At 37.3% G+C, this 27,131-nt stretch overlaps 2 protein-coding genes across 9 annotated transcripts in view; one reads left to right on the top strand and one right to left on the bottom strand.

Moving 5' to 3' along the window:
• The window catches only part of TASOR (transcription activation suppressor), a 51,700-nt gene extending 38,482 nt beyond the window's left edge, over positions 1–13,218 (top strand). Inside the window, exons 18-24 of one of the 4 annotated variants that reach the window (XM_027522390.1) lie at positions 2,433–3,244; positions 6,091–6,213; positions 6,942–7,101; positions 7,546–7,654; positions 8,855–9,033; positions 9,208–9,372; positions 9,901–13,218. In XM_027522390.1, coding sequence (XP_027378191.1) covers positions 2,433–3,244; positions 6,091–6,213; positions 6,942–7,101; positions 7,546–7,654; positions 8,855–9,033; positions 9,208–9,372; positions 9,901–9,956 — 1,604 coding nt within the window. In that variant the 3' untranslated portion in view covers positions 9,957–13,218. Of the gene's footprint in view, positions 1–2,309; positions 3,245–6,090; positions 6,214–6,941; positions 7,102–7,545; positions 7,655–8,854; positions 9,034–9,207; positions 9,373–9,900 lie in introns of all 4 variants that reach the window. The other 3 variants (XM_027522387.1, XM_027522389.1, XM_027522388.1) reach the window with 3 other exon arrangements.
• Positions 11,891–27,131, bottom strand: part of CCDC66 (coiled-coil domain containing 66) — a 39,593-nt gene continuing 24,352 nt past the window's right edge. For 2 of the 5 annotated variants that reach the window (XM_027522392.1, XM_027522393.1), the window contains exons 9-19: positions 25,506–25,637; positions 24,860–25,110; positions 24,474–24,558; positions 23,463–23,624; positions 21,775–21,919; positions 21,195–21,335; positions 15,489–15,985; positions 14,598–14,638; positions 13,774–14,015; positions 13,399–13,517; positions 11,896–12,165 (exon numbers count right to left, since the gene is read on the bottom strand). In XM_027522392.1, coding sequence (XP_027378193.1) covers positions 12,079–12,165; positions 13,399–13,517; positions 13,774–14,015; positions 14,598–14,638; positions 15,489–15,985; positions 21,195–21,335; positions 21,775–21,919; positions 23,463–23,624; positions 24,474–24,558; positions 24,860–25,110; positions 25,506–25,637 — 1,902 coding nt within the window. In that variant the 3' untranslated portion in view covers positions 11,896–12,078. Of the gene's footprint in view, positions 13,518–13,773; positions 14,016–14,597; positions 14,639–15,488; positions 15,986–21,194; positions 21,336–21,774; positions 21,920–23,462; positions 23,625–24,473; positions 24,559–24,859; positions 25,111–25,505; positions 25,638–27,131 lie in introns of all 5 variants that reach the window. The other 3 variants (XM_027522391.1, XR_003507730.1, XM_027522394.1) reach the window with 3 other exon arrangements.

Below are 27,131 nucleotides of genomic sequence, written 5' to 3'. Positions count from 1 at the left end.
TTTAGCAAACTCACTGCTGTCCTTGCACCTAGAAGCCACAGTGCCACAACGCTTGAATGAGAGTCAGTAGGAAACGTGCTGTTAGGATATTGACGTGTATTTCTTTTAAATCATTTATGAAGAATTTTTAAAATAATGAAATTTTCGATCTTAATAAAAATAGGGAATCTGTACAAAATAGATGTTGATCATTTGCATTTTCAAAAGGGAATTTGGTTTAGTTTTTGAATATGGAAAATTCCCCAAATGAATTTAAGTTATAATTCAATTTTAAAACGTTTCTTTTATCCATGGCCCTTTAGGAATAAGCTTCTTGGTCTTAACTATAGCAGAAAACTCTGGGAGAATGTATTTCAAGTATTTTTAATAGTAAACCATTCAGAAGCCTTTTTTTTTCCTTCAGAAGTTTTTAAATGTCCTCCCTAACTGATTTGTTTCATGAGATGCAATTAAATTTTTTTATTTCACTAAATCAGATATTTGACATGGTACATGTCAAAGAAGTACAAAAATACTTCAAAAAATGTCTTCCAGCCCTGGGCCACACATGTAGTTTCATCCAATCAATCAACGTTAGTTACAGACTTATTTGTTGTTTGCTGCACTGCACAGCTTGTGGGATCTGGACTTCTCTGACTAGGGAGGGATCCGATCTGGCAGTAAGAGTCCTAACCACTGGATCACCAAGGGGTTCCTTGTTACATTTTCTTAAGTATCCATCCTGACATTTCATATGTCCACTAAACGCCATACTGCAGATTTAAGAAATGTGTTCAGAATTCCTATGGAACTTGAATTTTTTTCTGGTGTTCAGTTTCATACAGTTGTGATTCTGAACTGGTACACTAGATATTTTGTTCCCCTTCCCTTTTACCTACAGACCTCCTGAATGGTCTTCATATCCTGCTGACAGGTGCCTTTGCAGTACTTAATGGGTGCAGTGATTCATGGTAACCACTGGGGTTGGTAGAGAAATGTCATAAACTAAATGCTGAGCTGTTTAAACTAAGTGCTGAGCTGTTTAAACATTTACAAAAGTGTGAATGTGGGGGAAATCAAAACTGAGTTTTATATAGAGAAAGTTACACTGCTATACCTGGGTATAAACTTTAATAGGGATTCCACTATATCTTAAAAGTACTACAGTTTTGAAAACTAAAACTATGTGTGGACTTTCTGGTCTAGATGTAACATTTTATATACTGTAGTAGCAATTTGTTAGGGAATATTGGCTAAGATTTAAGAAAAATTAGTAATATTTTGAAAGATAAAATTATGTAATAGGAACTTGAATACAGAAATAACAAAACTTTGTCTTTACTGAAATAAAGTTTTACTACAAATTGCTGTAAACATATTTTCCCCTTGTTTTTTACAGAGAGATTTAGGGTGCCTGTTTTGAAATGCAGTTTCAAAAACATACTGTGGTTGAATTTAGGATTTGTGAGGGGAAGAATTTAGGATTTATGTTCTTATGGATTGAGCTAGTTGTCAAGAATCAAAAATTATAATTCCATTAGCATTAGCTAGCTTAATGATCTCCTCATCTCAAATGGGGAAATAGCTATTATGATTTCTCTTGGAATTATTTCCAAGCAAAATTTAAAAAGTGCTATCAAAAAGCATTACTGTTAATGCAGCTATGAAATATGTTCTCTTCCTGTATTATGGAGCCTTTCTTGCCCTGATAAGTCGCTAACATTGTAGCAAATCCACTATGCAACCCCATAGGTAAACAGCCCTATATATGAGAGCAAATATGAAAACGGATAAAATTATCCTAGATCCTGAATGCAACTTATTCTCACAGCATTTCAGCTTGATGTTCTTTGACTTGCCTTACACTCAAAAGTTTTCATATTAAGAAGGTGTTACCACAGTAGTGGGCATTACTTCACAAAGATTATAGGGGTTGAACAAGCTGTTGCAACTATTCTGATTAAAACATGTCTGTTAGAGTCAGGTGTATGGAAAGGTAGGGAAGCAGAAGTAAGTAAATGAGTTAATGTGTAGTGATGTTAAATTGGCATTTGTTTGATTACTTCAAAAGTAATCAAAGAAAGTAACATTCAGACTTGTCATTTAAGCTACTGAAATACAAAAAGCAGCCATAAAATAAGGGCACATAGGTGATAGGATCATACCATTATTTGAGATTTTTACTCCACTTTTCAATACATAGTTTGTTCTAAATATATAGTTGACCTGGCCTTTCCCCCCCCCCTTATTTATGAGTTTGTATTTTCAGATGAGATTAATTTCAGATTAATATTGGATTGCATTTGTAATAATAAACTCTTCCTGTATAGGTATGAAATCACCAGAAGAACAGCTGGTGTGTCTGCCACCACAGGAGGCCTTTCCTAATGACCCCCGGGTAATAAGTAGACAGAGAAGCTCTGATTACCAGTTTCCATCCTCTCCATTTACAGACACACTGAAGGGCACCACTGAGGAGGACGTGTTGGCAGGTCAGGTGGTGGCAGTGGAGGAGCAGTGTGTGCCAGCACCAGAGCCGCCCGCAGCGAGCGAGACCACAGAGAGGACAGTGCTAGGAGAGTACAATCTCTTTTCTAGGAAGATAGAAGAGATTCTGAAGCAAAAGAATGTTTCATATGTCAGTAGAATTTCCACACCTATCTTTTCAACGCAAGAGAAGATGAAACGGCTTTCCGAGTTCATATATTCTAAGACTTCTAAAGCTGGTGTGCAGGAGTTTGTAGATGGCTTGCATGAGAAACTAAATAGTATTATTATCAAAGCATCAGCCAAGAGTGGGAATTTGCCACCAGTCAGTCTTAATGATTCTTGTCCTAAGATAGCACTGAGTCCTCTGGCAAGGCATGTCATTCCAGTTTCTTCAGGCGACTTCAACAGTAAACACCGTCCTGAACTACTTGGTAGTGACCCTTTGAAAGATGCCAGCTCTCATGAGCAGCATTCCACTTCAGCTTTGGGTTTAACTGAAGTAGCGGTGAACCAGCCATATCAAGCCACAGAGCCAATGGTGACTTCTGATCATACTGTACCTGGTGACACTGCCCGGGAACCAGTAGAAAAAGAAACAGCAAAATCACCCAATGATGTAAACATTTCTGCCCAGCCAGCTCTTTCAAATTTTATAAGCCAGTTAGAACCTGAAGTATTTAACAGTTTGGTTAAAATCATGAAAGATGTCCAGAAAAATACTGTGAAATTTTATATTCATGAAGAAGAAGAGAGTGTGCTCTGTAAAGAAATAAAGGTAACTAAATGAGAAGGTAATCATAATGCTATCTAAACTTGTGTTGTTGAGTCTGACCTCTATAAAATGGATTTTTTGTTTGTTTTTTAAATGCTGACCATATTATTTTTTATAACAATGCAGAGTGGAGTCAAAGACTAGTAAGTTCAACTAAGTTCAGAACCTATGATCTATACATCTTAGAATTTTGAATCTTATTTTGCATAGTGTCACTTTAAAGACCAACTGCATACATATTGCCATACCTTTACAGTATTGATTCAGAGATTTTAAATGTTTCTTGGGTTTTTTAACAAAGCAGAGGGAGAGATGCAGAGAAATGAAGTTGTCACTGTTTACCTCATGGCGTTTTATCAGTCAGATAGAAAACCAAAACCATCCGGGATGACCTAATGACGGTGTCTTTTGGTGTTTATTGATGTCCTGGTCATGCCAGGGTTCCCTGTAGCCCTTATTGATCAAAAAACATAATTCTGAAAAACGTACCCAATCGTGAAAGATTCTTTATTGCAGGGAATCGTTTTTGTACTCAACCTGTGGAGTGGACTAGCATTTCAGGCAGTTGATTTTAAAAAAAAAAAAAATACACAGAGACAGATAAAATTCATAACACATGGGACAATTATATTAGTGGTTAACTAGTGATTAAATAGTAATAGTAGTTAGCCAATTAGTATTCACTAAACTGTATAGCATTTTAACTCCTTAAGGGAATGCTTTGTTTGTGTCATTGTTTCTGTGAAAGTCGCTCAGTCATGTCCGATTCTTTGCAACTGCGTGGACTGTATAGTCCATGGAATTGTCCAGTGCAACTGCATGGACTGTATAGTCCATGGAATTGTCCAGTGCAACTGCGTGGACTGTATAGTCCATGGAATTGTCCAGTGCAACTGCATGGACTGTATAGTCCATGGAATTGTCCAGGCCAGAACACTGGAATGGGTAGTCGTTCCCTTCTTCAGGCGATCTTCCCAACCCAGGGATCAAACTCAGGTCTCCCGCGTTGCAGGCGGATTCTTTACCAGCTGAGCCGCAAGGGAAGCAAGCCCTAGTTTTCCTTAGTAAGGGAATGCCTTAGTTTTTTAAATATGCCTGCTCTCGTTTATGCAATTTACTTACCATGATGAGCTTCTGCTTTTTTAGTTAGAGGAAGCAGAAGGGACTGTAAGTGACTTACAGCCCAGAGTGCCTCAGAAACTCCATGCTTTGACACTCCGTGAGCCTTTGTCAGTTTGGGGATCTCTGATGTTGGCATACTTGGCATGATTGCTCAGGGGAAGGTGAAGAGCATGGAAGTGGAGGCAGCCAAGTGCTCAGCATGTTGCCTTTACTCATTCCATGTAGTTCCTTGGGAAGATGAAACCAGATTTTTCAGGAATTTCTTGGTTGCATATTTGCCCTGTATGTTGAAGCATTGAGCTTCTCCACATTTTTTCACCCCCAGCAACATGTTTGCACGTCTTTGGGGGCATCACTGCACGTTGGCGTGGAGCTCAATGAGAGTGGGTCTGGCACGGTTCCCAGTGCGCTCAGCGTAACTCCCATCTCCCACTGTATTTTAAAGATTGTAAGACACTTAAAATAAATGTGTTTACTTATGAATGGTGGTTTTAATCATTATGGCTTAGAGTAAATAATATTTGTTATTTATTTTATATAGAAGAGAAAAAGGATGTTTATTTTAAAAATAAAAGGAAATTAGACCAGAATTTAACTCTTTTAATTAATACCCATTAGAAATTTTGCAAAATGTTAGAGTATGAATAAATAAATGAATAAAATAAATAATAAAATTTATTATTATAAAGTTTTAAACTTCCTGAATATTTATGGAACCAAAATGATTTGTTGCTTTATGAGTTATACTCTTACAAATTTGCATCTAAAGCTTCTTAGTGTAAACAGACCAAAAATTATAAGCTGCTCTATTAAGACACTTACTTCCTTTTTCATACCTTGACGGTAAGCTGCTCTGGGCTCTCTCCAGAGGCTTTAGCGGCTAGAGTGAAATGAAACAACATAGATGCTTCAGGGCTACAGAAACAACTTCTGTGGGTGTGACACTTGGAGGCAGCTCTTAAAAACTGGTAGGGGCAAGCTTGGTTTAGATTTATGGTTATCTAACCAGCCTTGCCAACCATGAGAAAATTAATCTTCTCCTGCGTCTGAAATGAGCAATGTGACCTTCAGAATCCTGCCTTTTGCTTCAGGGTTCAGGATTCCCCCAGCAAGCAGAGAGAGCGCTGCCGGGACTGCTTACCTTGTGTCCTTTGAGGTAGTTCTGTGTCACCAGCATGGTAGGAGGCGTTATTGGGAGAGTCTGTTTTGTTTGAAGGTGTAGACTTGACAGGCAGGGCTAATTAATATGAAGTACCACTGTACATATTGAAGCTCTGTATGAATGATCTTGGGGTGGTTGTGAATTAGCTTCAGCAGTTGGAAAAATGCTTTGTTACTTTGAAGGAATGTACTGGTAACTGCTGCAGAAAATCAAGGGCCTGCTTTAAAAGGAAGGGAAAATGGAAGGGAGGGAGTGGTTGCCCAGAATAAGTACTAAGTTAAAAACCTGGGCTAATCCATTCTTTCCGTTCTGTTACCCCAGCTGGCATTTACTTGGCTTTGACTGCATAGGATTTGTAATGCTGTGATTGTGACCGTGAAAGCTCTGAGCTTCAGAGTCTTCTCTAAGAGTGGCCTTGATCTCTGAGGGCCCTGGTGTAAAGGTCATCATTAATTATAGTCCAGTAGTAGTTAAATATAACCAGTTTATCTTGCATTTCTGGTGTTAAATGGATGTTTGCAAGAAGACTTTCAAATGTTGATTTAGTGTTTTTTCTTTTCAACAGGAGTATCTTATCAAATTAGGCAATACAGAGTGTCACCCAGAACAGTTTTTGGAAAGAAGATCAAAATTAGATAAACTATTGATTATTATTCAAAATGAAGACATTGCAGGTTTCATTCACAAGGTAGACTATTCCACTGAATTCCTTACTTTGGTTGTAAAAAATCTCTACTGTCTTTGAGACTGAAGCTGTTGGTTTTTAAAATATTAAGTTTTAAAGGAGATAAATCCTCGCGCTTGGGACATCTAGGACCTGCACTGTGCTCTGTGAATTGACTTGTGGGATTCCTGTTTGCACCTCTGCAAAATCTTCACTTGTGGCCTATCCCATATCTTCCCTATTGCTTAGTCAAGAGTAAGAACATTGACTCCTTGAATGCCACTGGGTCTGCTGACTCTGTTGTTACCACCTTCATTCATATGTCCTTGGAAAACCTGTTTATACCTGCTGTTTGCCAAACCAGTTTCCCTGCCCCTCGGGTTTGGGGGTGCCCCATCTAGTCTTAGGAGCCTATGTCAAGCACCACTGCTCTCTGAAGTCTTTCGTGACTGTTCCAGGCTCTTGCCTCATTTGAATTCTCAGTACTCGCAGGGCAGGACAAGTTAGCATTCATCATTCTGAATGATGAATTTCCAGGTCTGTTATAAGTGCCTCTTCCTTAGAGTGTTCTGTCAACATAGATGCCCAGTACATGCTAGTTTGTATATTTGGAAAAAATGTAAATATTTTTGCATTTGACTTTTCAGAGGCAACACCCTAGCTAGTTAGTACAGGTGAGCCACAGTACGTTTCTTGTACATTTCACAGTTTAGTCTATCCTTATTTCTATTTTTATTTTCTTATTTAAATAGGTACCTTGTTTGGTGACGTTAAAGAAGCTCCCTTGTGTTAGTTTTGCTGGTGTTGATAGTCTGGATGATGTTAAAAATCATACATACAATGAATTATTTGTATCTGGAGGTTTTATTGTTTCTGATGAATCCATTCTAAATCCAGAAGTAATCACAATTGGTAAGATTTATTCTCTTAAGCATGTAACCTCTGTCTTCTCTGGTTTTTCTCATAAGTGGCCCACTCGTACTTTTTTCATGTATTGTCCATTCTGCCAGCCAGGTAATTTCCACCATTTTTTGGAATGTTTATTACTACACATTTCTTTGCCATTCTTTTACTCTGTGAATAACTTCCTCTAAATCTGGCATAAAGCAGGGCTCTCTGCACCTGCTTCACTTAGATTACTTTTGGTTTTTGTTAACTTGTTTTTTTGTGTGTAGATTTTATTTTATTAGATCTTAGAGAGATTGCTAGATCTGTCTCCCTTTGAGGGGAGAAAAAAGAAAATACTACATAGGAAAGTAGGTGTTCCTATGTAATATCAGCAAACATGTTTTCCATAATTCAGTTGTGGAGTGACTTATTTATTGAATTTAAAATAAACTTCATTATCTCTAACAGAGAACCTTAAAAATTTTTTGACATTCCTTGAAGAACTTAGTACTCCAGAAGGAAAATGGCAATGGAAAGTCCACTGTAAATTTCAGAAAAAACTAAAGGAACTAGGCAGGTAAGGTTAGAAAAATAACTATATTGGTTGTTGACTTTAACATTTTGTTCACAGAATTTTGTTCTCTATGTTTATAGATGATAGATGCTGCTTGGTTGTCATAGGTATCTTTTACCAGCCAAAATGGTATTCTTATTTATGTAGAGGTTTGCCAAAGTTCTAGATAGGTGTATGACCTTTGCCATTTGGGTTTAGAATTATAAAATGAGATAATCAGCATTTTTTTTTTTTAATGAAACTGTATATATGCCAAGGAACTGTATATATGCTAGATCAGGTCCTATCCCAGTTACTCTAATACTACTACACATGAGACAAGGATTATTTTTGACATAAGGGGTTCTATGATTAGTTCATAAATTTGTGTAAATAAGTGATTTCTAACATGTCCAGAAGTCACTTCTCAAAGTGTGATTCTTGGAATAGTAACTAGTCCCTTGAGAGGCTCTGCAAATGATTGTTGTCATCAGATGACTGCTAGAGTCCATGGAATGTCCTTCCTTACACAGTTAAGGGTCTGAGAAACTGTGGTTAAGGATACTGTTTACGTTCTGTCAGTCAACATTTCCAAAACATAGGCCAAACAACTTTTTTTTTCTTCTTGTACCTGTTGAAGTTCCATGGCACATAATTAGGGAAATTCAGGCCTAAATAATTTTAAATTTTCATTGAATTTGATTTTTTAAAAACATCAAATCATGTGAAGTGTAGGCATTGGGCAAGTCTTTTATAACAGATACCAACACTGAGGCCCAAAGGTATAACCTGTTCAAGTTAGTACCCTCATCTTCTGACAATAGCCAGTAATTTCTGCCACAGGTTGCCTTGTGTCCGGAGGTAGAGATAGCTTAGAGCCATGTTCTTTTGGAAGGAAAGATTTATATCTTTCTGTCCTTTACGCCTTTCATTACATTTCTAAATTAGTGAAGCTGAAGAGAAGTGAAGTTTATTTAGTAAGTTGAGATTTTTGTCTGAACTGAGTAACTGGTCTTCAGGCTTTGGACCCAGAGAAAGCCTTTAACCATGGGATTGCACAGTTTCTACTCAACTCAGAAGCACCCATACATCAGGCAGTGAGCTAGGCAGTGTGGTTGTGATCAGTTGCCTCTATTGAGAAATTATGCTGTTAATTTCAAGCGAAAACATCCATACTAAATTTTAGAGATGCAGATCAGATACTGAACCTACTTAATTTCACAGATTGAATGCTAAAGCTCTAAGTCTGCTGACACTACTGAATGTCTATCAGAAGAAACATCTGGTTGAAATTTTGTCGTACCACAATTGTGATTCACAAACTCGAAATGCTCCAGAATTGGATTGCCTTATCAGACTTCAGGCTCAGAACATACAGCACCGACACATAGTCTTTTTAACAGGTAAAGCAAATGCTCTTAAGTTTTCTACTATGAATACAGGAATGTGGATGAAAGGATTTTGTGGTACTGTGTGGGGTGTTTATGAAAATGTGGAGGAGGGTTTTTTGAGGGCTGCGGACAGGCATTATAATATTTTCAAGTGTTTTATATTCAACATTTTTTTCCCCCAAATAGAAAAGAGTATCAAGATGATTTCTAGTTATACTGATAATGGAATAGTGGTTGCAACTGCTGAAGACTTCATGCAAAACTTTAAAAACCTTGTGGGCTATCACAACTCAATCACAGAAGAAAACCTTCCATTGCTTGGTGCTAATGAGAATCTTGAGTCACAGTCAGGTAACTTTTCAGTAGTTTTCATTTTCTTTAAGGTAGACAGAAAAAGAATGGTTTTGTTTTGATTTCATATAATGAAAACTTATTTTGAAACTGCTCACCTCAGTGTAAACAGCTTCAGGGGAAGTGTTTCAAGGCGTTTATCATTCTTTTACTTAGAATATACAAAGATCTCATTTATTATACTGTAGTCTGTGTAAGCTGTTAATGGTAGACTGCATACTATACTTATATAGAGTAAGCATTTTCTTTGGAGGTAATGTAAGTATTACTGGCTTCTGTTGTGATTTAAAGCAGTTTAATGATAAAGTAGTAGAGATATCCATAGCTTTAGTCTTTTGTGAGATGGCCTCTGCTTTGGTTCCAGGTTTTATGTAAAATGAAAGATGTACTTTTTGTTTTCGAGGAAAAGCAGAGATGATCGAACATTTGATAGAGCTAACCAGTTTAGTAGTAATCCAGTGAAGCTAGATGTCAGAATTTTTATTTTATATTTGTCTTGTCAAATACTGAATTACCGTATAACTTTAGATGCTGTTTTGACATTAACCCCTTTGGAGCTGGGAGTTGGGATTTCCCAACATTAAACGTGAACACATTTCGCAGAAGCTTTTAGCATCGGATTATCTGGACATTCACACCTAGTGTGAGTGTTGTGACTAAGTGAACTTGTGGCAGAAGACCAAGCTTTAAGGGATTGTGGACTTGCAGACCCTGACGCGTTATATTGTGTGAGTAGTGTATAATTTTAAAACTTAAACAAATTGTGTATTTCAATAGAGGAGGACTTTTTGTTTTTTAAATGTAGCTCTTATAGAAAACGATGAAAAGGATGAAGAGGATATGTCTCTGGATTCAGGGGATGAAATCTCACAAATAGAAGTATGCAGCAATTTTCATTCAGAAATATTGGAGAAAGAGACCAAAGGATCACGTGGAACAGATCAAAAAAACAATATTCAAATTGAGTTGCAATCGTCTCTTGACTTGCAAAAAAGTTTATTAGAAGATGAGACTTATCAAATTGATTCTGCAGAGAGAGCTTCTATTGATAGAGTATGCTCTGAAGGAGAGAACAGTAATTCAGCTGAACAAGATTCATATAGCAGCTTTCAGGTTTATCACAGTCGATTAAATATGTCCCATCAGTTTAGTCATTTTAATGTTCTCACTCATCAGACATTTTTGGGCACACCGTATGCCCTTTCATCAAGTCAGACTCAAGAAAGTGAAAATGACTTTTTATCTGCTTATACTCAAAGCTTGGATAGAGAGAACTCTCCATCTCCATTAAGTTGGTGGAAAAGTGATTCTTGCAGGCCGTTTTCAAAAGAGAAATAATTACAGTAATTTTTAAAAATAGGTTGTTATGGACTTTTTCTGTTTCTTAAAAGTGAATTAACAATTTATATTTCTTTAAACAAAAGGTTTTTCCTTTCTCATTTTTTCCCCCTCTTATTTAAATCATGATGGCCTGTAACAGTTGAAGCCTCTGAAAATTGAAATAAATATATATATTTTTAACATATATTGTACTTGAATTATCTCATGTTGGCACTTCTAAGTTTTACACTTTATATGTCATCTGTACTTTGGCTTCAAATTGAAGCTTGTTTTATATATAAAACTAGGATATTTGCAAAAGGATAGTGCACAGTAGTGGCTTTACTTTTCTTCCTCTAATGTCAGATTATCCCAAATACTTTTGCTGAAATGATGTATCAACTATTGTATTTATTTAAGCTTTTGTATAGTGTTTTTACACAGGTATAAGCCAGTGATGTTAATAAATATTTACAGGATTTTGGCTCGATACCTCAGGATTTATCGAACAAAGCAATTTCATTAGGTTATAAAACTATGTACTTAGGACTTAATACCAGGCAGCATTATTTTTTATCTTTAGACTTAACCATGTAATTTTGCCTGTTACTAAAATTTTGGTCAAGCTTTTATTTTTTTCAGTGCTTGTGTGGTCCTTAGACTTAACCAAATTCAGTTTCATATTTCAAAAGATAGGTTTCTGTTACTACAGGCAGTTACAGTTTGAAACCAACTTTGCTACAGGTTTTTAAATTGTTAGAAAAAAATATATGTATATTTTTCAGGTGGTATGTAAGCACTTAAGTGCTGTACCAAAGTACATGGTGGAGATAAAAATTTTGAATCCACATGTACTGGTTAAAAAAAATGCTTCTTCATTACTAATACAAACTTGTAGACGTTTTTAAAAACTATAGTTTCTACAATAAAAGTCATCAAAGGACTTAAAAAAACTTCCTCATAAGCCTAAGCTGAATCTGGGCTATTTTAGTAATGTTGGGACATCAGACCTCCCTTTGGCCACTAAAAGAACTGTAGGTCCTACTCTTCAAACTCTTTTTATAGACTATAATAGATACGTGGTGTTTCAATTAGTAAGCCTACATGTAAAGTGTGGAAGAACATTATCTGTAAACTCCAGGCTGTGTTAAGGTAAGTAGATACATACCCACATTGTGACAGAGCAGGTAACTTTTTCTTAACTGAGCTTTTATGAAACTGTTTTATTGTTTTAAATACATAATATACATACACAGCATTTTTCTACATAATGTACAAGTTTTAAATAAGCATTTAAAAAATAAATTTAGGCTACTTGTAAAAACAGTTAAGCAACAACCACATTTTATAATTTGGAACACAAATGAAGGATTTAATTTTCTACATTTAAAATGAAGAACTAAAATTCTCTTCTTGATTTGCAGCTAAAGGCATGAGATTAGTTTCCAACTCCCTTTGCTTCTGGAGAAGGCCCTGAAATCACATTGATTTGTTAGTAAGGTGTGCAAATTAACCCTATTCTATATTTACTTTCAAAACATGTTTTCAATTTTTATACCAGACTTTCTCACTCGGATACTGTACTTACTATATATAGCTATTATAGATTTGTAAGACTGTCTTCATATTTTTAGCATAAAACCAATATGGATGGCTTTCCTTAAAGAGGTGCCACCCCCCCTTACCTTTTCCTCAAATGTCTTAAAAAGATCCTGAGTCTCCCTTAACATCCAGTGTATATGTTGACTGCATTAACCTTAGTGGCTGGCACAAGGCCCTGCTGAAATACGACATGGTCACTATACAGGTGAAGGTGTATGTGTATTACATTCTTTCTCTTAACCTCACAACTTTTGTCTCCTCTAAGCTAGACTATGCTTGTCATTTTGAAAGGTAATATAAGTAAAATATGTGTGAATTTCCAAGCTTGAGTTACAAAACTCAGTCTAGGTGTAACCAATGCTAACGTGTAAAAAAGCTAAAGGATTCTTGATAATCCTGTATTAGTGGGGGTGATTTTCTAGCTTTATAGAAAAAAAATTGTTAACACTTGAATCAACAAGTTTATACAGAGGCATTTGTAAATGACTGGACATGGAAAAAGTACTCCTAAAACTACAGTTTGTTTTGGAAAAGTATACTGTGAATCAAAACTAACTGCAAACACAGTTTTGTATGTCATTATTTTTTAAAGCACAGCAACAGGTGTTTGTTTCAAGGCTACCTGATAGAGAAAAGTTATAGACTTAAATATTGGAATTTTTACCTGAGCAAGGTAATGAGTCACAGTTGGTCTGGGAGAAAAAGTCTGGTAAGACGATACATGTAATTTCACACTGAGTATATAGTGCTCTTTGGGTCTTACGTCAATGCTCTGTTCTAAACACAGCCAACACATGCATTTTAAAAAATTTGTGAACTGCATTACTAAGAATTAAACCACAACTGTACTTGTTTTCGGGCCTTATTGATCATGCTTTGCCATTTCAAATGTATGCATTTTCATTCAATAAAGTTGTTTTAATACTCATGTCTCATGATTTCCTGCTGGAAAGAAATACTCTTAGAGATGGCAATGTGAATCAAATAGAAGAAAAGAGGTGACCTAAGTCATGTAATCATCAGTCTGGCTTAAGTAACTGCTTAGCCATTCTAACACTCCTCCACCAGAATATGGTCACACCTACACTTTTGAAAGGCTCATACCTGTCTCAGATCTGATAGTCCCTTAAGGATTGCTTGTTGTCGATCCCTGTTTTTCACCAAGTTAGGATTAAGAAGTGGGTCCCTGAGATGGTCAGAGGCAAACAGCTCTTGTTCTCGGTCTGAGGTGAGACAGGATGTAAATGACAAAAATCAAATACATTTTTGATACTATGAAATAGCCCTATGCTATAATTTTCTAGGGATTCATTAATTTATATCCTAGGAAAGCACCAATTTAAGTAATACATATTCAATACAAAATTTTACAGTTGACTCCAAAAGAGTGAAATCCTACCCCTCCTGGGGTAAAACTTATTAGTATTACTCAAATACTAATTTGGATTTTGAATTTAGGGTGGGGATACATTTACTTACCATGTGCATTTTGGTACTGAGGATTCTGAGTTACAGGCCTAGACAATGGTGCATCTGGATCCAGGTAATAGACCTCCTTGGTTCGGACATACGGAATAAAATGAAATGGATCAGAAATCCCAGGTGATAATTCTGTTTGACTATGTCCCGATATCAGATTCTCTCTTTCATAATTACTATTTTTTAGTGTCTGAGTTTGTTGCGTTCTGCTTTTCACTGCCGGAAATGGTGGCGACTGAGACCTGTATTTTCCCAAAACACAATAAAGGACTTAAAGCATTAATCAACTATTGTGTCTTTTATTTTAGATTAAGCATTTTCTATTCTTCAGTCACTTTTCAGTTTATTCTAAATGTACTTATAACATCTTAGGGAACACTGTGTGTAAAAGGCTTGAGTTTTATGATAATTTTTCCTAAAATAAGCCAATAAAATGGGATTAATTTGGGAGTTATTACCACTTCCTGAGGATATACATATACAGACACACTTTAGAACAGGGAGAAAACTTAAATTTAACAACTTATGCCACCTGAAGTAAACTTGCTATTAGAGCCACATTCAGAGACAACTCTAAACCAGATGGTTCATACCCAAAAGCAGAGAATAAAAATCTAATGATTCTAAATTTACCATTGGTTATTTTCTATTGCTAACCAGTCATTTCCCTCTCCTCTCAATCCAAGGAGAATGTCTATTCCACTGTTGACATCTGGAAAATCAACACTTTAAATCTGGAGCTAATAGAAAATGTCACATTCCTGCTTAGGCTGACCGTTATATCACATAAAAAGCGCTAAGTAGCAATGAAAACCATAACATACCTTTCCCTGCTAAAACAATTAGTTCTCAGAGGTTCTTCTTCCTATATGATGGATATACAAATGTAGAAAGGAGTAAATAACAGCATTTCCATATATCCCCACAAATAACTGTAGTGTTTTACTTGTTACAATGTTTCTCAATGATTTGAGCAACAGATACTAGGTAATAATAGGCTAGGTATTTCTCCAGAGAAACCAAACCAGTCATTCCTGACCTTGCCCATTATCCTCTGGATATATGGGTTATATTTCTCTCAATGAGTGTTGGTTCAAATATTCATTGTCACTGGTTGTTTTAGTCTTTAAATTGTGTCCGATTCTTTTGCAACCTCCTGGACTTAGGCTCCTCTGTCCATGGGATTCTCCAGGCAAGAATACTGGAGTAGGTTGCCATTTCCTTCTCCAGGGGATCTTCCACCCCAGGGATTGAACCCAGGTCTCCTGCATTGGCAGGTGGATTCTTTACCACTGAGCCACCAGGGAAGCTATGTACAGACTATAAACGAGTTTTGAATGGGTATTTGAATACAGAAATCTATACAGGGTTTAAGTGTAAATTTTTTCTGTAAAGGATAGTAGACTCAGCTTTGTAAGCCACGTGGTGTCTGTTGGAATTACTCTGATAAAAGTTTTCTTGCGGCGTGAAGTTAGCCACAGACACAAGAATGAGCATGGATGTGTTCCTAAAATACTGCATGTGCAATAGCAGGCGGCAGTTACTACATTTGCAGCCTGCTTCTGCACATACAGTGTTTTGCTCGTGGGCCATAGTTTGCTGACCCCTGGTATAAAATAAAGCAAATTTCTTGTCAAAACATGCATGTGAGGAACTGTAGTCTCATTCTACAAACTTTGATGCATTTTAAAAAATATTTTTTAGAACAGCTTTACCTTTCTGACTAGCTGTCGCCTGAAACTTGGATCAGTTTCTTGATGAGATGAAAGAAGAACTTCTGGTGAAGTGCCTCTATTTTGAGAGATTTGTCCAGGATTACTTCTTTCAATCAAATGAAGCAGTTCCATCTGCCTTCTTACCTTTTTTTCTTCTCTCAGCTTTTGAAGTTGTTTAGGGTACTTTTCTGACGCGGGAATATACCTTCTGAGTGGCTTATTTATGTTCCAGTCAGGCCTTTTAGGACACTTCTTCATATGTTTTGTTTGCTTCTCTCTTCTTGTGATCTGATTACACTGGTCATTATACCAACTGTTTTCTTTTTCTAAGTTGGCTCCTTTAATCTGACTTACTAGTTCTTGCTTGTTATTCTTAGTGTTAAACTGTTCATTAAATTCTGCAGCAATCTCAGGGGATGAACAATTTATAATTTCCCTCTCTGACACCGATCCACAGCGTGATTCTGTATTGGTAAATACTCCTATATTTAAGTCATCTAAAAAAAAGTTTCAGGTGATTAATTTTTCTTAAAATTGTGGTAAAATATACATAATGCAAAACTTACCCATCTTAACCATCTTTTCAAAGGTATTAAAATTTCCCTCAAAAACTTTGTTTTGAAAATAAATTCCAAAGTTGTTGTAAAGCAGGGAGTTCAGCTCAGTGCTCCGTATTGACCTAGAGGGGTGGGATGGGGGAGGTGGGAAGAAGACGCAAGAGGGAGGAGATACCTACATACATATGGCCCTTTCACCTTGTACAGCAGAGACTAATGCAACATTGTAAAGCAATTATATTCCAACAAAGAAAAACCTCTATATCCACTAAACAACTCCTTCCCCCTTCCTGCCACCTGGTGGCAACCACCATCCTACCTTGTATGATTCTGACCACTATAAACACAAGTAGAATCTAAGGTATTTGTCTTTTTGTGACTTATTTCAGTTAGCATAATGTCCTCAAGGTTCATCCAAGCTGTAGCATATGTCAGCATTTCCTCCTTTTTAAAGTGTGAGTAATACACCATTGTGTGTGAGTCTGTAGACACATACCCCAAAGGATTCCATTGTGTATATACCACATTTTTATTCATTCATCTGTCAGGGGACAGCTATTCAAGACCTCACTTTTTGTAGCTGTTCTGGGTATACGCCCATAAGTGGGACTGCTGGACCAAACAGTAATTGTACTTTAAATCTTCTGAGGCAGTGTCACAGTTTGCCATAGCAGCTGAACCATTTTACATTCCCACCAATAAGGCACAAGTGTTCTAGTTTTCCTAAATCTTTCATTAAACCCTTTTTAAGTGCACAATTCAGTGGTACCAAGCACACCCATGAGGCCACACAATTCCAGAACCAATCAACACCTCCCGCAGAAACCCTGCACCCACTGCAGTAACTCCCCATTCCACCTCCTTCCCAAACCCCAGCAACCTCACTCTACTATCCATACGTGAATTTGTTCATGAACCCCAGATTCCTTATACCAGTGAAACTATTAATATACAGTATTTGTGCCTCCATGCACAACTGCCCCCTCCCCTCAACTCCAGCTTATTTCATTCAGCATAAGGCCTTTAAGGGTCATTCAACTTGGAGCACATATCAGAATCTTAGATGATTCATTCTTACCATCACATGATAGAGATCACTTTTTAAACCCAACTTCCAAAAAAGATTTGTCCTGGTTTTCACTTAGAAATTCAAGATTATAATTTTTAGGGAAATGTTGATTGCTCCTGATAGTGCATTTCATGTATTTGTTTTAATGTTTCATGTACCATCATGCTCTGCCAGCAGACTATCCCTGAATTGCATATAACCTTTCACTTTTTTCCATTTTGAAAACAAGAAAAGTTCACCATTGGGAAAAAAGACATCTGAAATTTCCTTACAACTTATATAATGTTCATGACTATACATACGCTCTACTGTCACAACAGCTGGTAGCCTCAAAATTACAAAGGCTATTTTTCCACATATGATTGAAATTTTAAATTCACAAGTAGCTAAGCAAAGGAGGTCTGGATTGCCCATTAAAAAAAAAAAAAAAGTCCACCTATTAATCTAAATGTGTTATTCCAGGCTAGAGCTGCCCCAGGCCTAATCCCTACTAGTAAGGCTGCCCAGCCCACATCCTCATACTGGATATTGTTTGCCATTTTAGACCCATTTATCCCCTTCTCTCCCCTTCTCTCAGGCTGATGGGTAAGAACCTTATCAGTGGTTTTCTGGATCCTTGGGCTTCTGTTTTTATCAAGAGTGTTCATATGTAGATTACAGGAAGGGAAAAGACAATTCAGGGTATTTATTCCACTGTCTCAGTCCCTATGAGCTAACCTCAGGCTGACTACCTTTCCCAAAGGTCACAGTTCCCCTCAAAGTTACCTCTATCCAACGCTTGTCTTCTCGATTCCAATAATACTCAGTTGCTACTAGCACCAAGCATTACTGCTATATTCCCGCACATCCACTCCTTTGAAAATAATCCCTTTCTAAATAAGTCATCTTTAATTACTCTACTGATATTTGAGGACCCTGATGGATTACATTCCCTCAGAGTCACCCAGTGATGATATACATAATTTCACGGTCTTAAAAACTTAATTTGACTTTAGTTGATGTGTAGGATTTATATAACTTTGTTATTACTCTGGACATAGAGAAGGGACCAAACTAGATTTCACACTAAGAGCTAACTATAAAAAAAATACCAAGGGCTCATGAGCAGAATGATTTCAGATAACTAAGCAGGTTGCTTTAACCCTCTCTTCCTTTTTCAAATTCCTTTCTACTTTCCTGTCATAGGATGTGGGTAATCTCGTTATACTGAAGAAAGATCTAAGATTAACTGGCAGAAAATAGTGTTATGTAGAGAATGGATTTCTGTAAGACAGTACCAGCCAACTCCTATTTCCAGAGGAATATTATCCCCTACTTAATGGCAAGGCAAATTGTTTTTTGTCTTAAGTTACCAAGACCACAAATACCTGATAGCAGGGTCTACTGGTAATTAGTTTAAAGAGTGAAGGGCTCTAGTTCAAGGTGGTGACCTATGAAGATACTGAACTCACCTCCGATGGACACACTCAACCTACACATACATATGGAACAAGTTCCTCTTAAAAAACCTAAAAAACTGGCTGGGCGACCCCTACATACTGGGCAAGTGAGAAAGCCCCACTATCCAAGCAGGTGTGAGAGGCTGAGCCACCATCGAGCTATAAACCCTGTCTCTGTGCTACAACCCACAATTGGGAGGGAACTCAAGACTCAGGAGCTTTCCTCCAAGGAGCGAAGGGTTTGAACCCCACATTGAGCATCCCCACTTTTAAGATCTGCACAGAATAGATAAATGCCCCAAAACATCTAACATGAAAACCAAAACGACTCAAAGCTACAGCAGAAGGGAAAAAGAGCTCTTCAAGGGTCACCTACTCCCGGGCCCAGTGCAGAGGCAGCCAATCACACCGATACGAAGGAAGCTCATTTAAAATTAGGTTGAAAAAAAAATTAGTTGAAGCGTTGCCCCAAGGGGTAGGCATGTAACAACACATCTACGGGCTTGCTGGAATTCTCTCTCTCACAGTGGGGGTGTGGAAAGAGGCTAGTGGGCATCACCTTTTATTTTAAAAAAAGAACCACCACCACTAGGCCTGTTATTTCCACCTTGCTGCCCCTGCCCTGTCACACTCCGGAGCTTCCAGGGGAGTGGCGGGAGGCATCTTAGCACTCTCCCTCCCCCTTATTCTAGCTGGTGCCCGCCATCTTCACCCTCTCCCTTTACCCCAGGCCAGAGAGCCAGTATCTCCCGGCAGGGAACTTCTGCGAGCACCTGGTGCCCTGGTTTCTGCAGCTGTTGCCCAGTGGCTGCCCCCTGACAGACTGGCTCTGGAGGCCAGGGTCCCATGGCCTTATTCTTGGGTCCCATGAAACTGTAACAATCAGAGAAATAGCTCTTGACAGAGTATCAACCCCAAGGACACTGCATAAGCAGCAGGCTAAAACAAACCACCAGTCTTTCTGAAAAAGATCCCTACTTGCTTTTCCAAAAGGTTTAGCCTGAAGGAAAGGCTTGAGTTTGGCACACATCGAGGGGCCTATGGATAAGCTCTCAGGGAATGGAGGTCATTAGATGTAACCTTTGCATTTTTCCTCTGCCTTACGCCAGCAAGGCAGTGTTTCCCCAGAAGTTTATAGGCTTGTATGGTGTCCCAAGTTTTGCAGGTGCCGCTAGGGGACACCCTACAACACCTGGTCCCAGTGGCCAAGGGCTTCTGCTTGCAGGTCCCACAGGACTCTAACCAATGGGGCGTGTGTTCCAGGTCTCATGAGACCAAAACAGTTGAAGAGACAATTACTGGCAGGTTGCCAACCACAGAGCACCGGACAAACAAAGCTGAAACACACACTCTCATCTTTCCATGAGAAAGGTCTAGCGGCAGGCCTCAGGTCTGCATACACCCAGTCCTGCTGCGTTTCTCAGAGCAACCCATCTCACAGTCACCTCTGCTTCACTGCAGCCTGCTGCTATCTCCCAGAAAAGAGCTTTACACTTGTTTGGAGCCCCAGTCTGTGCCACTGACAGTATAAACATCACGGTATATACCTGAAACTAATGTTATGCATCAGTTATATCTCAATTTTACATTTTAAAATAAAAAGTTACTGGAAGTTATTTTTTTTTAATTACTTTAAAAAAGACATTTCCTGGACATATAGGTGGAGGGCTGAAAGGATTCACAGTAAGCCTATGATAATGACACCCAACATGGGTATTACTTAATTACTTATGTAAAAATTTAAAAGAAGCACATGAAAAGATGCTTAATGTCAGCAGTCATGATGAGAGAGCACTTTACAACCATGAGAATTAGTACGAGTGAGGCTATAAAGAAATTGGAACCTTCATACATCACTGGTGGGAATGTAAAATGGTATGGCTGCTTTGGAAGACAGTTTAGTAGTTCTTCAAACCTTTAAACATACAGTTACTCCACGACTTTGCAATGCTACTCTTCTCCCCCAAGAGACTGAAAATCTATGTCTACGTAAAAATTTGTACAGTAATGCTCACAGCAGCATTATTTCTAATAGCCAAAAAGTGGAATTAAATGGAGGAACAAAAACAAAATATGGTGGTATATGCATAAAATGGAAAACTGTTCAGTGATAAATAGGATGAAGCCTTACTGTCATATGTTACAATAGAGATGAACCTTAAAACATGCTAAGTGAAAGAATCCAGACAGAAAAGATTTCAATCATATGGAATGTCCAGAATAGACAAATCTAGAGACAGAAAGTAGTCTGGTGGTTGCCCAGGAATAGAGAGGAAGGAGGAAATGGAAAATGACTGTTGATGGGTACAGAGTTTCTTTTTGGAGTGGTAAAAATGTTCTAAAAAATAACTATGGTGATGGCTGTACAACTCTGAATATAAAAACTGAATTGTATCCTTTAAAAAACACTGAACTGTATCCTTTAAAGGGGTTAATTTAATGCTATGTAAATTATATCTTAATAAAGGTGCTATAGTGAAATTAAAAACCAAGAGATATCTTCATTTTCTCTTACTTGAAAACCTTAAATTCCTTTAAATTTTAAACTTTAATTTAATTTTAAACTTTAAATTAATTTAACTAAATTTTAATTGTGATTTTAAGTAAACTTTAAGCCAAATCACAATTTATCAACCAATACCTGTCTGCACACCAGTGTCCTTCCTGGGAGAGGTTGTAGAGTTGATATATGTATTCATTTTACCACTCACTTTATCCAAGCCATGTCTTGAGTTTCCAGTGTTGTTAGTAGAGGCGTTATATTCCACTTGTATTGTATCAACTGGCAAGAGAAGTAAGTTTTCTGATAAAATGATACAGCAGCAAGTAAATGCATATAAGACTTTTAGTTTAATCAAGTAGTGTAAACACTGCAATAAAAATTTAGAAGGGCTAAAGTTTTATCAGCATTTTTGTCCCTTACTGAACTTAGGGAGATTACTTAATGGACAACTCTGTACAAATGGGTACAAAAGTATACATTTTACCTATTGTGAGGGAAATGTTAAGAAAATACATGTGAAAAGATACTGAAAAGTTCAGCATTATTTAGTTCTACTCTTAACGCAATTTCCCAAGTAAGCATTATAAAATTACATTAGTTCAAAGTCTGAAATTCCTTAAAAAGTATTTAGTTAACAAGTGTTTAAAGGTATTAAAAAGAGGCAATTATTCTCAATCTTAAAAAAATACTATATAAATAAAATTCTAGTTGTGCTTACTGCCTAGATTTTGAATCAACCTAGAAGTGTCATGTCCCTTTTGAGCCAATTCTCGGATTCTCTGTTCTTGTTTCAGTCTCTGTGCCAGCTCCTGCGCTCTCTGCATCGTCTGGAACAGCTTATTCGTCTGCAGAGTCATCATTTCCTATCAATGTTGAAGTGCACAAAGTTATAAGTACAATTATCAAACATGTACAGACGTGACTATTCTCTCTCAGTAATAATAATTTTCTAAGTTCCTACTATATGCCAGGCACTATTCAAGAAACTGAGTAGCGCAGCCAACAGAACAAAGTTCCTTCCTTTTTGGAGCTCATATTTTAGTATCTTTTTCTACAGCTGATTAGACCACAAACACAAAAACTCTTTCACCCACTCAAGATTATACTAATAAAGTTTCCAAAGCTTCTAAAACCAATGGTCAACTACATAATTTTATTAAGGTAAAAGAAAACTAGAGAGGCCAGAAAGTTTTGAGTTTCCGAGACAGCAAAAGAGACACTGATGTATAGATCAGTCTTATGGACTCTGTGGGAGAGGGAGAGGGAGGGGAGATTTGGGAGAATGGCACTGAAACATGTATAATATCATGTATGAAACGAGTCGCCAGTCCAGGTTCGATGCACGATACTGGATGCTTGGGGCTGGTGCACTGGGAGGACCCAGAGGGAGGGTATGGGGAGGGAGGAGGGAGGAGGGTTCAGGATGGGGAACACAGGTATACCTGTGGCGGATTCATTTCGATATTTGGCAAAACTAATACAATATTGTAAAGTTTAAAAATAAAATAAAATTTAAAAAAAAAGAAAAAAATCACAAACTTTTTTGCCAACCCACTAGATAATTAAGAACTAATACTCAAGATTTATGGTCATTTTTTATAATTCAAGCAAATGACATTCTTTTTTCATGTACGTAGTTATTTCATAGATGTAGTTGGCTCAGAATATTCTATGTATCCAAATCGGAAACTAAACCATTTGTACATTCATCAGCTAATTCTGAAGCAAAGGTTGCAAGCGGGAACTGGCAAGTAAAGGCGAGCTCTCGACGCCACCACGCTGCCTCCAAGCAAGTGCTGTGTTGTCTCTTCTGTAAATTTCATGAACCTTTGGCGATCGAACGTCACTGTATAATCTGCTCTTTGTCAGGTCCACTCAAACACAGCGCTTGGTATCACCATACCTATGCAGTCTGTACCACTTGCTACAGAGGTTCTTCTACTCTTTTTAACAGATCTTTAATTAGCACAGAGGAATCCTCTAACATAGCAACAGAATCTATGATCAATCCCAGCCAGTCATTCTGCAAGTAAATGCTCCTGTTCACAAATGAATACAGACAGAAAGCCCAATCATTTCTCTTAACATATCTAGAAATGTATTAATAATCATTGCTTAGGAAACACTTCAAAATTAAGCATATGGAAAATTTTTGTTTTATGTTGTAATAACTCATCTTGACCTCCCCTCTCCTCAGAGAAAAAAAAATAGCATCTGTGAAAAAATCTTTTGAAAAAATAACAGCTCCAGCTTTATTCCTACTTACAAAACCTTTACACAAAGCTTTAATGCTTCTGTATACAGCTTCACTATTTCAAAATACATGCAAATATTCTGTTTATTTTTTCTTTAAAAACAAACCCACTTTTACTTTAAAATGTCACAGTTAGGATACAGATAACCTACTTCCTTTTGTTTTTGCTTAAGTATGTCTTCTTCATACTGTTTCTGCATCTCTTCTCGTTCCCGGGCTAGGCGACGCTCCTCCTCTTGTTCCTCCTTCTTTCTCTGCTCTTCTTCGAGCTGCTTTTTCTTGCGCTTCTCTTCTACCTGAGCAGTGATAGCTTTCTAACTCATAAACAGTAAGATAAATCACTGTCATAAATTTAAAAAATTCACACAGCATTTTTCTGGTGTTTCAAAACGTTCATCAAATATAGAGAAGGTAGTATGTACATGAGTTAAGTTAGAATGTCAAGTTAAATTAGAATGTCAGGTTTTCCCCATCTCCCACCTGTCAAGTTCTACGTGCCTTTTCTTTAACCCCAGGAGGGCTCTTAGAAGAACCAAGAGAAAACCAACTGAGGAAAGAATCTCAGTGTTTAACATAGTGCCTGGTAAAAAGAGCAGATGCTCCATAAATGTCTGTTCACTTAATTGACTATTAGCTACATGAACTAAGCCAAATCTTCACACAGTAGACATTTTAAAGAATTATTAGACATTCAAGTCCCTTTAGTATTAGACTAAAATTAGGGTAGAATTTTAATCTTAGTTTCCTTTCTTATATTATCTGCTAGATTTCTTAATCATAATTTTACCTCAATCCTTTATATATATTTCCCTTTCAAAGACCTAATTCTCACCCTGAACAGAATTCAGAAGAACTGGAGGGAAAAACAAAAAAACAACTCAATACTAACTTAAACAGATTCAGTATCATTTCAGATACACAACCTATACATTAGAGACCTTCTCTCTTGGAAGGCAGGTGGTTGTAGCATGTGATACGACCTAGTTCTCCAAATGAGCATGATTCTAACATAACGCCAGTTGGGGTAGAAATTAGATGTAATCACAGGATTGTACAGGCTTGTGCTATAAATTTATAGCAAAATTTTAATTTCCATTCACTTAGGTATCTAGGCCACGACTACTAACTATTAAGGCAAAGAACAACACGTTACAATGCAATACCTGATGTTCTAACTGCTTTTGTCGCCTCCTGTCTCGTTCCTCAATCTGAGCTGGGTCCAAAAGAGCAGTCATAGAACGGAGAAAGCTGCCAAGAGAGACATATTAGCTACTTAAAACCCACAAAGGTGGGTTTAACAAACTACTAACTCATTTTTGTTTGAAATACATCATTTCTACTTTTTTTTTTTTTTTGATAGGCAAGAAGTAGATTAATATAGGACAGCTGAAAGAGATGCAAGTGGGAAGGCAAGGGAGCTCTACCGAGTCATTTCTACTATAAATAAAAATAGGAAACTGAAAACAATTAAGATATAAACAAACAACAGCCCTAAAAAAAAGCACACAGACTTTCTTAAACATCAATAAATACTGAAGAATGAACTTACTTCGTTTTCTGAATGTTTGCCACAGCCGTATCTCTAAAAGGTTTCACTGTATGTTCCTCCTCTGAAGGTTCAATCTGGCTTCCAACTGTAGGTGTATAAAGACTGCTGATATCAGCCAGCTCCTGAGTGTCCGGAGAGACACAGAAGTACTCTGGTTGTTTTTGCACTGACTGAGAAGATAGTCGAGACTGAGAACCAGGATAGTTCTTTAAGGAATCAAAATGCATCGCCCATCTGTCACGTTCCTCAGCCTAATCACGACAAACAAGAACTGCTAAGAACTTTAATAACTCTTCTTACATTTAAAATCCCACATGACAAATAACACAATTTCTAAGAGTCACCACACAGCAAAACAAGCATCATGAAAATTAACAAAATCGCATTCTGTATTGATTCCACATACGTTGAGACAGCTAAGCTTAGAGAATATGAAAAACTCAAAGAATTAGGAAATGTCTAACAAGTTACAAGAAACTAAGCAAAATCGCACTTACTAAATTCATTCAAAAAAGGTTCACAAGAGCAAATGTGGAAAAATTTAAATATTCCAGTCTTGTCATGCAGTTTTAGGATACTTTTAAGTTTATGATTAAAGATGTTTAATTTTTTTTCCCCTGTGTACCCATGAAACTTTATAAGTTACCATTGAGGATATAATTTTCTCCTCTGCTTTTTTTTGCCGGTCATCTTCTATTTGCTTGTTCAACTCTTCAATCCATTTTCGCTGCTGTTCTTGTTTCACAGCACTGAAAGGCTGCTCCAGCAGTACTGCTTCCTAAACAACAGTCACCAATACCATTAAAAGTTTACATTTCTTTTCCTAATCACTTTATCTTTTACAAATCTTTCCAAAGAATTTATGTAGATTTAATGTGGTAATATATTTATTTCTAAGAGATGCAATAATTTTAAACAAAAAAACTCAAGTATACAAGGAGCCCTCATAGTCAACAAGAGTCTGAAATGCAGTGAAGTGAAGTGGCTCAGTCATGTCTGACTCTTTGTGACCCCACAGACTGTAGTCTACCAGGCTCCTCAGTCCATGGAATTTCCCAGGCAAGAGTACTGGAGTGGGTTGCCGTTTCCTTCTCCAGGGGATCTTCCCAATCCAGGGATTGAACCCAGGTATCCCGCATTGCAGGCAGATGCATTACCATCTGAGCCACCAGGGGGACAGTACTTGGGTGCAATCTCAAAAGGGAGAGGGTGGGGAGATTTGGGAGAATAGCATTGAAACATGTATAATATCATGTATGAAACGAGTCGCCAGTCCAGGTTCGATGCACGATACTGGATGCTTGGGGCTGGTGCACTGGGACGACCCAGAGGGAGGGTAGGGGAGGGAGGAGGGTGGAGGGTTCAGGATGGGGAACGTGGGTCTACCTGTGGCGGATTCATTTCAATATTTGGCAAAACTAGTACAATATTGTCAAGTTTAAAAATAAAATAAAATTTTAAAAATAATAATAATAAAAAATAACAATATATATATGCAGAGAAAAATTAAGCAAATATTAAATAAAGTTTATTAAAATTAAAAAAAAAAAACAGAATAATCTCAGTTCGTTTCCAAGGCAAATCATTCAACATCATAGTAATCCAAGTCTGCCTCAACCACTGATGCTGAAGAAGCTAAAGTTGACCAAATCTATGAAGACCTCTAACACCTTCTAGAACTAATACCAAAAACAGATGTCCTTTTCATCATAGGGGACTGGAATGCAAAAGCAGGAAGAGATACCTGGAATAAAGGCAAGTTTGGCCTTGGAGTACAAAATAAAGCACAGCAAAGGCTAATAGAATTTTGTCAAGGAACACGCTGGTCATAGCAAACATCCTTTTTCAACAACAGAAGAGAAGACTCTACACGTGGACATCACCAAGTTAAAATCAGAATGATTATGTTCTTTGCAGCCGAAGAGAGAAGCTTTATATAGACAGCAAAAACAAGACCCGGAGCTGACTGTGGCTCATTCCATTAGCTCCTTTGCAAAATTCAGGCTCAAATTGAAGAAAGTAGGGAAAATCACTATGCTATTCAGGTATGACCTAAATCAAATCCCTTATGATTACACAGTGGAAGTGAGGAATAGATTCAAGGGATTAGATCTGTTAGACAGAATGCCTGAAGAACTGTGGATGGAGGTTCATAACACTGTACAGAAGGAAATAATCAAAACCATCGCAAAGGAAAAGAAACACAAGAAGGCAAAGTGCCTGTTTGAGGAGGATTTACAAATACCTGAGGAAAAAAGAGAAGTGAAAGGCC

Source organism: Bos indicus x Bos taurus, chromosome 22, assembly GCF_003369695.1.
Source record: "Bos indicus x Bos taurus breed Angus x Brahman F1 hybrid chromosome 22, Bos_hybrid_MaternalHap_v2.0, whole genome shotgun sequence".
Classification (NCBI taxonomy): Eukaryota; Metazoa; Chordata; class Mammalia; order Artiodactyla; family Bovidae; genus Bos; species Bos indicus x Bos taurus.
This window is presented reverse-complemented; position numbering and strand designations above follow the sequence as displayed.